At 40.7% G+C, this 14919-nt stretch overlaps 1 protein-coding gene across 3 annotated transcripts in view; it reads left to right on the top strand.

Moving 5' to 3' along the window:
* Positions 1-14919, top strand: part of TAF4B (TATA-box binding protein associated factor 4b) — a 70494-nt gene that overhangs the window by 19057 nt on the left and 36518 nt on the right. For all 3 annotated transcript variants that reach the window (XR_015772762.1, XM_088056855.1, XM_088056860.1), the window contains exons 4-9: positions 1020-1187; positions 1294-1416; positions 3444-3533; positions 6610-7188; positions 12244-12379; positions 12983-13088. Coding sequence is in view for 2 of the 3 variants with exons in the window: in XM_088056855.1 (XP_087912981.1) it covers positions 1020-1187; positions 1294-1416; positions 3444-3533; positions 6610-7188; positions 12244-12379; positions 12983-13088 (1202 nt within the window). In the remaining variant the exon portion in view is untranslated. The remainder of the gene's footprint in view (positions 1-1019; positions 1188-1293; positions 1417-3443; positions 3534-6609; positions 7189-12243; positions 12380-12982; positions 13089-14919) is intronic.

Genomic DNA, 14919 nt, shown 5'->3' with positions numbered 1-14919 from the left:
TCACAGGCTTGGAGGAAAGATGACACCCAACTTGAGGTTTCAAATGTTAACCTGGAACTCTGCCTGTGGGTTTCCTCTGACTTTTCTGCTTTTAAGTTGAGAAATCAAATGTAGTTTTTTTGCATGGGCAGAGTCTTTTATTCATGTTGTTTTATTCATCTTGTATTCTGTTCTTTCAAATGAACTGTGTTGGTTTTTTGGGTATGGTTTATTTTCTTTAAAATCTGAAGTAGAAATACTTCTGTTAAGTGGGTTTTAGATTTAGCCTAGTTTGCAAAGAAGGGAGGTATTTTTTTCTTAAATCTTAATTACTCTACTGTTGCTGGAGCTTCTTGATCTGTTGGGAAATTATAATGAGCTTTTAAAAAGAGGTCTCAAAATAACTGAATTTTGTGAGGGTTTCTGTCAGGGCAGAGGAGAAGGAGATCCAAATTGCTGTCCACAAGGAAAAGACAGGAAAAACCTGTTAGGTTCATTTGCTGAGCTGGCTGCTTCTGCTGGCACTTGCATCCTTCCAAAGTGGACATGATGTCTTTTGCCTACTCTGTGATAGGAAAAGCAAGGGGTGTTGCAGTTGGGAGAGGAGCTCAGGGCAAGACTGGAAGATAAAAAATCACGTTTGGTTCTTCTTGTCTTCAGAATAGTATCACCTGGCTTAGCATCGTCCAAAATCTATTAGTCTTAGACTGTAGGAGCCTAGCAAAGTTAATATATTGCTTTCTATAAGACAATTTTACCTTTCTCTCTTCCTTCAAAGTTGCAGGCAGTGCTTTGGTCTTGATGTGCCTTTGTAATTTCTTCCCCCCACCCTTGATTTGTAAATAGAATTGTGGCTGTGGCTGTCACTTACTGTATTAAATAGAGCCTCTCAAAGCAAATGAATCTAAAAACAAAGAGAAGAATTGTTTCTTTGTGTTTCAAATAGCAGTGTGGAGGAGGTTGCTACCTTATGTGCTAGCAGAATCCTGTATGTTTGTCACGTTGTTCCTTGGTTAAAAAGTGTTAATTTTTCTCTTCAGCCAGCAGCTGCAACAGCTACTGTTACTACAGTTACTGCTGTAAAGCCTTTGAGTACTGGAACACCTGTAAAACTTCCAGTTACAGGACCACCTGCACGAGCTATCTCCCAAAAGGCAGTCTCTGTGAAAGCAGAGGGCACAACAGTAGCACAGACCAGCGCTTCTACAGTAAGGAAAAAAAAAGTTTTTAATTAAAAATTAACATTCTGTATGTTCATCAGAGGTTGAAGAGACAGAGCAACATCTAATACTCTTCTCTTTATTTCCACACTAGGAGATGCTAGAGAATGTGAAGAAATGCAAGAATTTTCTTGCTACACTAATAAAATTGGCGTCTAGTGGACCTCAAGCCCCTGAGATGGGGGAGAATGTGAAGAATCTGGTGCAAAATCTACTGGTGAGACTTTTTTTTCAAAACAGTCTGTGTCATTTGTGTATAGATTTTTGACATTTACGTTATCATAGTCTTGTTCCTGTTATTTTGTAGCTTTTTTTTTTTTTAACAGCTCAAGAGTTGGATCTGTGGCTGAATACATCTGACCTTTGTTAAATCTTACATTATAAATCTTATTTTAACTGGATCCCAGTGTTACTTCCCCCCTCACATTTCTGTTTAATTTTATGCACACAGGTAACTGATAGCAGGAGGAGCTGGTAGTGTTAACACAGCTTCTGGGTCTTTTTTTTTCATGTTAGTGTAGTTTTGAGTGCTCAGTAGCAAGAATCTGATGTGAAGGGTGCAGTACAGTGCTAAGTCCATACTACTGCTTTACTCCGAGACAGAACTGAGCAGTGGAACAAGAATGACATTATCAATAGCTTAAAAACAGTAGGATGGAGCAAACAATGTGGTGGCTGCCAACCTCTCTCTCTTTGCAGGTGGCTTCCGTATGGTGCTTTGTGCTGTATCCCAGCACAGCTGGGTTTTCCTGGTAACGATTTCTCCTGCCACTTCTTGTCATGGCATTTGACCGCTGCTGCTGTGTTGCTGTTCCACCGTAGCAGAAGGCTGTGTGCTGGTGGAGGGGGGTGGCTTTGCTAGTGGTACCAAAGGGCTTTTCAGTCTAGGAAGGTGTGATGTAGACAGATGTAATTTCAGAGAGCAGATTGTTTGAAGATGCAGCCTTGCAAAAATTTGATTCCTTAGCCTGTGTCCCTGCTGGACTATACACCTTCCTTCTGTGGGAAAAATAAAGTTGTTCTTTCTTGTGCTTACAGTACTTTCTTTTTTTTAAGAGCAGTTAAGAGATGTTAATACATTGTTAACTGCACACTTGTTTGCTTTTTGTAGCAGTTTAAAAATCTGCCATTCGGTATGTGTATGATTTAAATGCAGAATAAAGTGATCTTTTGTGGGTATGACAGAAATGAGTAAATTGAAGCTGGGGAGCAAAATGATCCTTAAGGCAGTGTTTCATGAAGTGTGTGGCAAGCACCCTGTATGCACTGAGCCTCAGTGTGCCAAACCACTTGCATCTGTATCAGTGAGACCTTGGTGACCCATGGCTGTATCTCAGTGAGATCTCAAATGTTCTGGCTAAATGGGAGAGCTGCGGGAAGCTCTGTTTGTCTGCAAATACAGTCTTTACAATCCCCGTTCTGGTGATGTAGCAACTTGGAACAGTTGCTCCAGAGGTGAATATGGGTGAGAGGAGTAATTTCTCAGCAGAAATGGAGATTGGTGCTGCTCTTTGTGTGTCTGTACCTTCTTGGAGGGGGTAATGTTCCTTGGTGGCTCTGGGAGGGTGAGGAAGGGCAGTCTGGGGCTCAGCCCTGGGTTGCATTTTGCTGCAGCTTCCTAACCCTCCCAAGCCCTTGAGTCAGGTGTTTGTGTTGGGACAGGGCGGAAAGCATTAAGAAAGGAAACTACTCTGCAATTGAGAGGACTGTTACCATGGGGGTATGCAGAAATGTTTTGATTGCTCTTGAAAGACAGTGTTAAGTGTTCTATTATGTTGTGTATTCATTAGTTTAGAATTGTCTTTCAAAAACTGCTACGTTGTCATTAGTCTTCGATACCTGTAAGTTTATTTTCATGCAGATAAACTATGTTTACTGAAGGAAGTACTAGTAGTTGATTTAAAATACATCTACACAGCAATGAGATACTCAAAAGGATCAGTGCTGCTTATAAACTTTTTTCTATCCCTTCACTTCAGTGACTGGTGTGAACACCTATCCCATGGTGTGTTAGCTGCCTGTAGCTGAAGAAGGCATAAACTGGGGTAATACATATGGAGATTACAACATTATTCTATCCTAACTGCCCTTTTCTTTCTTTCTGAAATAAAGCAGGAGAAAAGCATTTGAGTATTGAGATTGAACAATGCCATGATATGTTTCCATGACCTTTTGCTACATCTTGGGAAAAAAGTGGGGTGGATTCAGTTATAGCTTACTATTGTAATTATATTTTCCTCTTAGGAAGCAAAAATTGAACCAGAAGAATTTACAAAAAAGCTGTACATAGAACTTAAGTCATCTCCACAACCCTATTTAGTTCCTTTTCTCAAGGTAAGTGTCTGATTATGGATAATGTAGTATTTAAAGAGCGAAGGAAGGAGGACCAGAAAAGAAGAGTTTGGGTGTTCAAATAGGTATTTGTTCAGGTCAGTTGAAGAAGAGTGCTTAGCATACCTCTGTGTGACTGTTGTGCTTGGAAAGACAATTCTTAAGGGGAAGGGGAATTTTTAAGGAGTAATTTATGCTGTGTTCTTAATGTTGTAGAGTAATTGCCCTCTAGGTGTTAGTGGAGACCAGTGTTTTGGAAGCTGTGCGTCGATCTACAGTAAATCAGCTATTATGTTAAGCTGACCTCTTACTTTCTCATCAAAATCGTAGCAATTCTGAGTTCTAACTTAAAAGCTGACAACAGTGGCCATGCACAGCTTATGCCATGTTAAAGATCAAAGAATCTGCATAAAGCTGTTCATCTTCTGCTGGTGTATGTTTAGCTGGAGGCAGAAAAAATCTTTACCCATTTCTCCAGAAAGGGTCTGACAAGACTACTGCTTCCATTCAAGCAAATAATCATACAAAGGAAAGAACACCTTCTTGAGACTTTTAATCATATGATAGAATGGTATTGGCAAAATAAAAAATAATTATACAGCAAGCATTAAGTCTCAGTGAAAACATGGAAAACTACATTAAATTTACTAAATTTCAATGCACACCATACTCTTAGGCTTGTTAAATTTGTACTTTTGTTACAGGCGTGATGGGGAATAAAGGAAGAATAGTTAAGTGGTAAAGCTGGGACAGAGTTTTTCTGGAGTTTGCCCTTTTCCTTGGTATTTGACAGGCCATATAGCAATGCATGTGATAATGTTAATATTGCTCTAGATGGCTGGTATTAATCTGCTCAAATGTGGGAAAAAAAAATTTCTTACAGTGGCAGCTTTTAAATGCCTTGCTAGCCAGTTTGCCGTGAGTCTGAAAGACTGCAGTCATCTCTGGAGGACCTTAAGCTGAGATGGAAGATTCAGATTTGATACTAGAAAAAAAAATTACCATGTCAGGATGGTTGGGCATTGGGAATAGGTTGCCCAGGGAGGTGGTGCAGTCACCATGGAGTCACCACACTGGAGGTGCTTATTAGGATCCAGATCTGGTGCTGGGTGATGGTTGAACTTGACGATCCTAAAGGTATAAGGTTTCTTCCAACCTTGATGATTCTGTGATACATAAAATTTTCCTATTGGTCATTTATTACCTGTTTAATTTCCTGGAGGCTTCTTAAATGCCCATGCAAACGCCAGAAAAGTAAACAGCTCAGAGAATGGGTTTTCTGCATCCAGCGTGGCCCTGGCTGCAGAAAGACCAGGCTGTGAGTACAGGGTCAGCATGACTGGCACTCACAGAGGTGCTCAGCTGTTATAAGAAGCCATCCAATGATGTGAAGAGCTGCTACACTTGATGCAGAGAACTCAAGGCAATTCTGCAGGGGTTAAGTTGGGTTCATCAGCGTGGGTCAGACCCTGACCTGTCTCAGCAGAGCCATTGTGTGTTTCTGCTGCAGCACACTGCCAAGTACTGGTATCATCCAGGCTTCTCTGATTTGGGCAGTGTCCCTACCACATAATCCTTGGCGCGTGCTCTTTCCCTGTTGCATGCTATATTAGCAAAGATATACTGTGACTTCAGAAGTGTTGTTCAGACACGGTCGGAGTTAGCTGATTTTGCGGTGTTGCCAATCCTTTAACATCTTGCACCCAGATTGCCTTTTCCTGAAACTCTGTGAGGATGTGCGGTTGATACACACAATTAGGTTGATCTGTAACTCTGAGCAGCTGTGACTGGAACCAGGTGCCAAATGGAGGATGACTTCAGGAGCACTTCTCTAAGGTGCTAAGCGGATCAGTACTGGCCTTGTTTGTGGGGGAAATGTTTGCAGCTTGAGTCTGGAAAGAAATGTGATACGGCTTTTTGCCAATCCACTTTTAGCCAGTGAAGTGGAATTTTAGGGATGACTCTCTGGAGTCAGCTCTTATCTTTGAGCTGCAGGTTTTTGATGAAGTTGTGCATGTGTTTTGTTTTGTCTGTTCCAAGAGGTAGAAAAAGTACAGTGGCTTTGGCTGTGAAGCCTGCTTGATTTTCAAGTCTGCTTGATGCTTTTGGTACATAAATTGCATCAGGAGCTAAGCAGCTTTAAAGGAAAAAGAAGTGAATTTTAAAAAACATATAGCCTGCAAAAGGTCTGGTTGTGCAAACAATATGATTACTTGGTACGCTTGCATGTGAAACATGAACCTTCTGCATGAAGTCCAAAGCTGCAGCATTGTGTTTGCAGCTCTTACAAACTTTAGCAACTGTTAAGAGGGGAGGAAAAAATACAAGGGTTTGCAAGAATATACAGGTAACTGCAGAATTGATTTCCCCTGGTTCAGAGCCATAGCAGATTATAAACAGTGAAGGAGAAAAATCTATGGAGAGTTTGAAGATTATTCTGTCCATTAACCTTCTCAAACACAGCTGTAGTAAAAATGAGATGTTGCCAGATTCCTTTACTTTTGTTCTCCTGTTGTGGAGAAGTAGCTGGCTGTAGTTGCGTTGCTGCAGCTCTACAGACATTATTTAAGTGCCATCCCCCCCTAGTGTAGATACAGCTGTATTGGTATAAAAGTGTTCTTCAGACCTTGTTTCTGACTTTATTGGATAATTCCTAGCTCCCTGTCAGGCTCCATGAAATAAACACAGCTGCTCCAATATAGTAGGGGTTTTTGGCAAAACAGAATTCTTTGAGGTAATAAAGCAGTTAAAATCATCTTACTCTGAAACATAAATTCCAAATTGAAAAATCTAAACAGAAGAACAAAGTAATATGCGAGTTTTCCCCATAGATGGGATTTACTATGTGTAATGTAGCTGTGATGGTTGACCTTTGCTCAGCTGGTGTTTCTTGTCATCTTCACTGAACAGGATTGTTCTCAATTTAAGGGTGCCTGAAATTTAACAAAACTTGTTTGCCATTTATTGTCTCATGAAAAATGAAACTGGAAAACGAGGAAGATGATTCCGTTACAAATGTATTATTATTGTGGAAAACTCTGCTGCTACTACATCCAGTGTTTTTTCATTTTTCTTTCAGAAAAGCATGCTTGCCTTACGGCAGCTAATGCCTAATCCTCAAAGCTTTATCCAGCAGTGTATGGAGCAGCCAGCTCCAACCCAAGAAGTGGTTTCAACTTGTACCTCTGCAGTGCCAGCTCCTTCAACAGCAGCGGCCACCTCGGCTGTAGCAACAACCGCTCTTCCAGTTGTAAAACCTGTGCCTGCCTCTGTAGCAGGCACAGCCCCTCTGGTTATCACACCAGTCCTTGCCAGCACATCGGCAGCAGCTTCTCTGCAGGCTGTGAAGGCTGTTCCTTCCCCTGCAGCGGGGACAGCGTCGCTCAGGCACGCAGCTTCCGTCCTCACCACAGCCATGGCATCATCCGGGCTCACTGCTGTCCAACCTGGCAAGCTGGTCTTCACCTCTACGGTGCCAACGCCCTCTCTGCCATCTGCAAAGCCCGTGCTGGTCTCTACGGTGGCATCTTCAGCAACAACCCCTCTCCAGCCTCTGAAACCAGTCATTGGAACCCCAATTGGTCTTAAAATCTCGCAGCCTAAGTGCGTTGGTGCGCAGTCAGTCGGTGCTCAGCAGGTGGTTAAAGTGAAACAGCTGGTAAGATGGATTCTCTGCTTCTCTGTAACTAACCAGGCTCCTCTACTTTGACTCTTGCTGTTCAGTAAAGAGGATACCAATTTGGACCTCTGGTTCATTTTTTGTTTTTTATTTTAATACATGAAGGTAGTCTGTCTTGAGTTCATCAGTTACGTTTGTCATAGTTTAGAAATACTGAGCCCTTGCTGGAAAGGTGAATCTAAAGCCAAGCTGTCAGCTTGGTCTCTTGCAAGACATGTCGACCACCATTTCACCAGACTGAACATCCATCTTGAGACACAAGAGGATGCGAGGTCCAACCCTCACTCTGCACACAGCCAGGCTAGGTTGGCAGCTGGGAGAAAAAGTAGGAAATGCAAGTGTCAGAAACAGAAACTGCTGATGGGATACTTAGATTAATTGCTCTTGGATGCCCTGTTAGGGCTGTGCCTCAGCTAGCTACCAGGGATCCCAGACTCTCTCCCCTGGTAGCTCCTGCCCTGGGTGCTTTGCAGGCTCGATGATGTTCAGCGATATGTTATCTGAAATGTACCAACTACCTCAAGGAGCTTTTCTGAGCTCAGTTCTGACCTCCACATTTACTAAGACATGTTAATTATGAAGTCGTCCAAAAGTGAGCTTTTTCTATCAGGCCTCATTAGCTAGCAAAGTCCAGGAGGAATAACTGTCTTACTAAAACAATACCCTCAAAAGCAACGTGTTAACTTTTTTTTATTCTTGGCACAGGTTAACTTCTTGCTAATGTTAATATTAAATACCGAGAAACTGTAGATCACAGGTAAACCTGAAAGAGCAACTTGGTGAAATAAATTAGGTTTGGCTTATAGGTGTTTAAGATATGAGGTAGCATGGTGTCTACTTGTGAGCAATGCTCTCAAGTATTTTGAGAGAACTAGTCTCCCTTCGGTAGATAAATAATTCTTGCAAAGGAATTCCTTGTAAAGATTATTTTTCTTTAAAAAGTGGGAAAACCATTAGACTTCCTGGGAAAGTAGATTTACTTTCCACAGGTGTAGCAGGACATTTGCTGTGTGAGTTTTCTTTTTTAGTTTGGATATTATGTATACTTAACAGTGCTCAGACCCCTGAAATGTTCTGCTTTTTTAGTTTTCTTCCTTTGAAAGGGCAGACGGTAGATGTAATACAATAATCCTGCATTCTAAAGAAAGAGTTCATGCTGTGGTAGTGTAAACTACCATAAGCATGAGCTTTTCACCTCTTCAGACTTACTTAAAAAGAACAAAACATTCAACTGTATGGGGTGGATGAGGAGTCCTTTTTCTGAGTGGATTTGTTTTTAAAAAAAAAAAAAAGCAAAATACCCTCAACCCCAAAACTCTAAAGAAGAGCTATTAATATTAAGCATATGCACTGACAATCTTGGCTAGTAGTATCTAAAGTCAAATTGGAAAAGGAGTTGGTACTCATATTGTCTTTGAGGACTAAGTTTGAAATTCCAGCCAGAAGAAACGGAGAATTTCTTAGGTAGTACAAGGGCAGGAGAGCAGTTTGTTGGCTACACATCAGGTCTCGTAATCCAGGGGAAAGGTTGACCATCTGTACAAATAGGCAGGGAAGCTTAGCTCCACACAGGGGAGTCAAAACTCTTCTTGAATTTGATTGTGGTGAACTCAAGAAATGGCTTCTGCCTCTACACTGCTGCATTGTGACAGTCTGCTGCAATTGCTTTTCTTTGCTATGCCTTACATATATTGAATTGCATACAAAACATGTTTTTACCCTAATTTAGGTAGATCCCAGGCACAGTGATTAAAATACTTGCTCTTCTCAGATACAGTTGAAGGATTGAGTTGTCTGCTTCACAGCTTAGCCATATCAGGAGCTTGGTGTTTGTTCAGACAACTTTTTAGTGCAAAGGACAAGTTAGTAGAAGTGGCTATATCTCCTATGGCTTCCCTGATGCCTTTTCTTCAAAGGGCAGAGGGTCTATTTTGTCCCATAAGAAAACAAATCTGGACCTGCCCTCCCTAAACAGAAGAGTCCTACTGCCAGCTGAAAAAGGAAGCACACTGCCAGCTGTGCAAATCTGTTTATACAATGCTGCCAGCAATTTTTTCCCTTTTCAGCCCACAGGGATGTCTGATGCCATACACTCCCTCTGCATGCCCCTTTCTAATTCCAGCCTCTTGTGCTTGAGAGAATTTGAACTTTCATGTGCCAGCTCCATTATAAAGTTCATGGTACTCAAGAATGCAGCACTGCTGTATTTTAATATCAAATTTGTTACTGGAGTGATGCAACATGAAACTTTACATTTCTCTAGCATTATTATCAATACTCTGTGTGGACACTAAGGAACCTGTTCTTCAGGGGTGCTGTTGGGATTGACTGCCCTCCTGTGCTGTGAGAGTTGCACATTTTGAAGGATTTTCTCCTGTGACTTTTTTAACACCACCTCATCTAAGGGTGTTTGTTTACAAAGAAGTTTCATCTTGGAAATAAAATTTGTCTTGCTCTAGTGTTGCTTTGTCTCTTGTTAAAGTGCAATAAATGAAAATTTACTGTACCAAATGCTGGCATCCATTGGTGAGAAAGCTGCTGTGAGATTACAGCTTCATGTCAGGCATAACCAGCTAGGGGTTTATGGTGTAGTCCCCACAGTTACCAGTGAGAGACACTGCCTGGAGATGATTAATGGTTGAACCAAGGAGTGAAGTGTTTATGCTGTTGCAGTTGTTTCTTCTTGGTGAGCTGGTAGTGCCAAATCCCGTCGGAGCTGAGCTTTCATGAACAATCTTCTCCATTATTTTTTTTTTGTCCTGGTTATTGCTTTTGCATTCAATTAGTGAGGCTTCCTTCATGAAGTGATATTGTGTGTGATGATACCTCAGCATCCCTCTGCTGATCTCCAGACTTTGTTTTATGAATGTAAAACATGTTCGGTGAGGCTAATCAAAGTCTCTTTCAGGCAGCTGTCTCTTCTATGTCAGTTGGATGTTGTGTTGCTTTTTTTTTTAAACTTCAGAACATGGGTAATTTTATTCTGATGTCTGTGTCAACCTGCTTAACAGGGCACAAAGGAACAGTCCCTTTTCTTTATTATTTTCTCCCTGCTAACTCCCTGCTAAGAAAAGAGACAGTAACTCCTTCTCACAGATACTACCAATGTTGGTAATGCTTCATTCTGGCATTGGATCCTTGTTGAAATTTCCAGTTTTGCTGTTCTCCCATTGCACCTTCCAGCTTTTGTTAGTCTAGAGCTAGAATGGCAAACAGAAAATGAGCTCTACTGCCAACACAGCCTTTGTTTCTTGGCAATGTAGCTTCCACTTAGACCATTGTTGTAACATTGCTGTCTCTGTTCTTTTGCCTTCTGTACTTCAGTCTGGAATGCTTATGTTTCCTCCTGTGCTGTTTCAGTGTTTTGCATGCTGAAGATGAAGCATTGTTCATCCTGGTGGTAAGGAGGATCTCTAGGTGTGTGTTAGTGCTAGTGGAGCCTCTGAGTAGTGTGTCCAAGCTGCTTGGCTCCTCATTGATTAGCTGAACTCACAAAAGGCACTGCTAGCATTGTTCACAACTTGTAGTTTTGGAAGCAGGATCTTTCTGAGAGATCAAACAGAACTCTGGGAAAAACATAGAGAAGTAAACGTTAGCATTTGTTCTACTCCATGAGGAAGTGCTGCATGTGTGAGCTTCATCTCTCCACAGTCTGTCCCTGTATTCCTGTAGCTCTTTTCTCCTGTGAACCTTAATGTTAACTGTCTGTCAGGTTTTCAGATACCACTTTGAGATCAGTTACTCTATTACTGCTGCTACGCCAAGCCTTAGTGCTACCAATACGGAGGTGGTTGAGAAGGGTGTCTTGGCTCTTTGATACACAAAGTACCTCTTTTTGTGAACATGTGAGGCTTATGTTGATGATAGTTATTAACAGAGGAGAAGTTAGATGACAGAAGAGAGCCTAATTTCTGAAGTATTGTCAAGAAATGTCAATTCTTTAATTACTAGTGCAGTCTTACTGTACAAGCACTCTTTAGACTTTCTGAAATAAAAGATGTAGAGGAGAAAAATGGTTTATTGATCCTGACATTTTCTTTATGTTAGTTTTTGGCTGCTAAGAAAATAGGATCCAGTCTGAAGATGCTGATTTTATGCTTTGGTGAAGTAACACCTTCCTAAGGCCTGTAATCAAGAACTTTTTTAAACATGTATCAAAGCTGAAGCCCACATTCTGCTAGCTAAGAGGCTTAGAAGTGAGATTTTTAGGGATGTTGCAATCTTATTACCTTCTTGCATTTTAATAGCTGCCCCTGAAGAGGAAGGATTAGTATTTCTGGGCTGTGCCTGGAGGTCTGTGTTGTGATGACATCCTGCTGTCTGGTTTTGTTTCTTTGAAGAGTGTCTTTAAACAAAACCATGAGCTGCCTTCCTTTATACCCTTCAGCTGTGTACTGATGTCTTTGTGTAGAGGCTCTACTTGCTATAGGTGTTGCTATCTAGTACTTCATGTTCCTGGTAACCGATGTGTTCAGTGTACTTTAGCTTAACACTTCAAAACCCAGCATCTCAATTTACAATTGATGTTGCAATTCCAAAAACACATCAGTGATTTTATAGCGTGTACTCTTTAATTCCTAGCAGGTAAAGTATTTCGGGCAAGACTTCAGTTGTTTTGGTGTTCTCCCTTTTTGACCAGGTGTTTGTGATACCTACTCTTTTTGAAGTTATTGGCAGGCAAACTCACTCTTTAATAGTTAGCTTGCTGAGCAAGACTTAGGTAAAGCCTCTCAGTGTAATGGCTTGTGTGATTATTATTGAAACTTGTCTGATAGAGTTATCAGTAGAGAATAGAGGTGAAGTGTCTGTTTGAGCTCAGTGAATGAGCTTAAAGCTCACTACCACTTGTTAAGATTTCTTGACATAAAGTTTAAAAAATTAAGGTATTTTCTGAGCATGCTGTTTGCTTTAAACTGAAAACTAGACAAGCATGCCTGCCCAGTGGCACTTCTGGCTAAATGGAAACACTGATACTGTTTACTTCTCTGTATTTTTAGCTCTTCTCAATCTTGATATTGGATATTCCGCTTCCAGGTAGTCCAGCAACCATCGGGAACCATTGTCAAACAGGTATCCACGCTCCCCCAGCCCTCAGTGCTCACCCTACAGACACCTGCCGAGAGGAAGATGCCGCTGAATACACTTGTTCAAACCAACCAGTTTCCTGCAGGTAAAGTGCAGGGACCCCTTTCACTGGAGAAGGGGGAGGACTGCTGAGGTGTAGAAGTACGTGCAGGCTGTTGGCAGATTGTATGAATGCCAAGAAGGTGGCTGTCTGTCAGGAGCAACCAGCTCTGTGCATTAAATTGAACATCTTTACTGTCTGGAGCTCTGAAGAGAAAATCATTGTCACACCTACTTCTGGTACTTGTTAAGAGCATATCAATCAACTATCTGTACTTCTTAAAATACTATGACTGAGCTTCTTGAAGTGAACTTCTTCTAAGCTGATGATTTTGAGAGTTGTTTCATGAGACCCTGCTTTTTCCTTCAACAGGTTCGGGTGATGCACAGTTAGAGTTTTTCTCAGCCAGTCACTTTTCATGGGCACATTTCCCTGGTCAGCACAGAAGGGAGGGTGTTTGCTGAGAGTGTATGAGGCTTTGGGCCATACAGAACTTGTAGAATGTAAGATTCTAGAGTGTCTGGTTTTCAGATGGACCCAGTTAGTTGTTACTGAGTCTGCAGTAGCCTTACCTAGAAGAATGAGCTGACTAAACAGTTGTCTAAGCATTTTGCTTTCTACTACAGCATGTTCTTTGTTTTGTTTTAGGTTCCATTCTGAAGCAAATTACTTTGCCAAGAAATAAAATACTGTCGCTTCAAGCATCTCCCGTTCAGAAAGTGAAAATTAAAGAGAATGGAGCAACATCCTTCAGGTAAAAATGAACAATATCAGAAGTTAAGTATAGAAAGGAACAAAAGGAAGAGGCAAGTAGAGATGTAGGAATGGAGCTCAAATAAAAGCAACTTTGTTCAGAAGCTTTTTTCTGGTACATGTTTTTCACGTTAGAAAAGTCATTGGCATTCACGTTAGAAAAGTCATTAAGGGTAACCTTAAAACTTCTATGCAGATGTTAATTGTTCTTAGTGTAAGAAGACTGTCCTGGTGAGGTTGGGTTTTGTGTCAGTTTTTCACTGACATGTTTTCTATCCTATAGATAGAAATATAGATAGAATACAATTACTAATCTAGTTATCTTGTATTAAAGTCTCAACAGGATTAAAACAGATAGAACCTCTGTTTTTTGCATATAGTCTGATAGCATTTAACTGCTTGTAACCTGTCTAAAGCTCTGTGCTGCATTTCAGAATCTTTTATTGGCTTCTCTTACAAGCTTGTTTCTGTGTGTATGGGTGAAAGTCTTTGACTACATCTCTAATCATGCTTTCTAACATGTTCTCTAGGCCTTTAGATTACAAGAGTGCTTAAAGCCTTTAGTTCTGGCAACTGATTAACTTTACAAAAGCAGAAATTATTTTTACAGCTGTGAAGTGTGATGTTGGAACTGAGGTACAGACTGCCATAAGCATTATTAGTCTTACCACCTCAAGGCAAGTTTGACATTGCTCTTCCAAGGCAGGCATGACGACACCTCTGTGTTGCTGACCAGTTGACTTATCATCTCTTGAAAGCTGCAGCTTTGAATGTACTGGTATAGACAGAGAGCTGCTGCTGTTCACAGTAACATACAGTATACAGTGAACACTTAAAAACAGTGGTTTCCAGAAGTTGAAATGAAAAGCTCATGTTAAAGCAATAGCTCTGTTCATCTGCCTCAAGGTCTCATGAAACATGCTTTAGAATATAAAGTGGGATGTAATTTTGGGTAGTGATGTTACGAAAAAAACCTTTTATCAATATCATAATATAACAAAATAACAAACAAACTCATACACAAAGAAAAAAAAGAAACGTTTTTTTCTGTGATCTTCCAAATGGAATATATTAGCTGTCTTACATGACAAATTTGAATTCTTGGAAGTCTTTCCCTGAATTGAATTCCTAGTGTAGGAAAAAAGCTGCTTTTACAATATGATTCAGTAGAGATTTCTCTGCTTGCTTTTGGGTTGTGATCTTCAAAGCAGCCTAAGTCCATGAGTGTTTAGGTAGGAAATCTCTAACTCACCTTAAATTTTCTTTGTAGAGTCTCTTGTCTCTGAAGAGTCTGTCTTTGGATACACCCTTGGTGTTTTTTCTATTCACTGCTATAATTAAACTTTCTGACCTATGATCCATCAACTGCTGATCATGTGTGAGGCAGAGAAAGGCACCATGGCCTGCTTTCCAATTTTGTGATAAAATTTGTTACAAGCAGAGAGTGTGTCTTGTAATTGATGTGATTGTACATGTGGCTCTTACTGTGCACTCACTGCAGTGTGTCATCGAGCCTGACTCCCTCTGCTGTTGTGTGACTAGGCTAGGTAAGGATTTGAGGACATTCTAATCACTAAGCTGCACTTAATTAGTTGCAGTTTGCCCTTGTCTGCTCTTTAACAGGCAGGTTTAGGTTGCCTGAGATAAGCAGTAAAAGGAGTGATTTCCTGCCCCCCAACCAAACAAACAGAAAAAAAACAACACACAAAGCATTCCAGCCTTCTAGATGTTGTTTCAGGTAAGCATGGACATTGCACCATAGCATGTCAAGAGATATTCTGTTTTAAAAAAAAAAAAAATTTAAAAAAAAATCAAGATTTTTTGTAATCTGA

Source organism: Pseudopodoces humilis, chromosome 1, assembly GCF_049639895.1.
Source record: "Pseudopodoces humilis isolate 2021_Gansu_Grassland_sample_001 chromosome 1, ASM4963989v1, whole genome shotgun sequence".
NCBI lineage: Eukaryota > Metazoa > Chordata > Aves > Passeriformes > Paridae > Pseudopodoces > Pseudopodoces humilis.
Note: the sequence above shows the minus strand (reverse complement) of the source record. Positions and strands in the feature narration are given on the sequence as shown.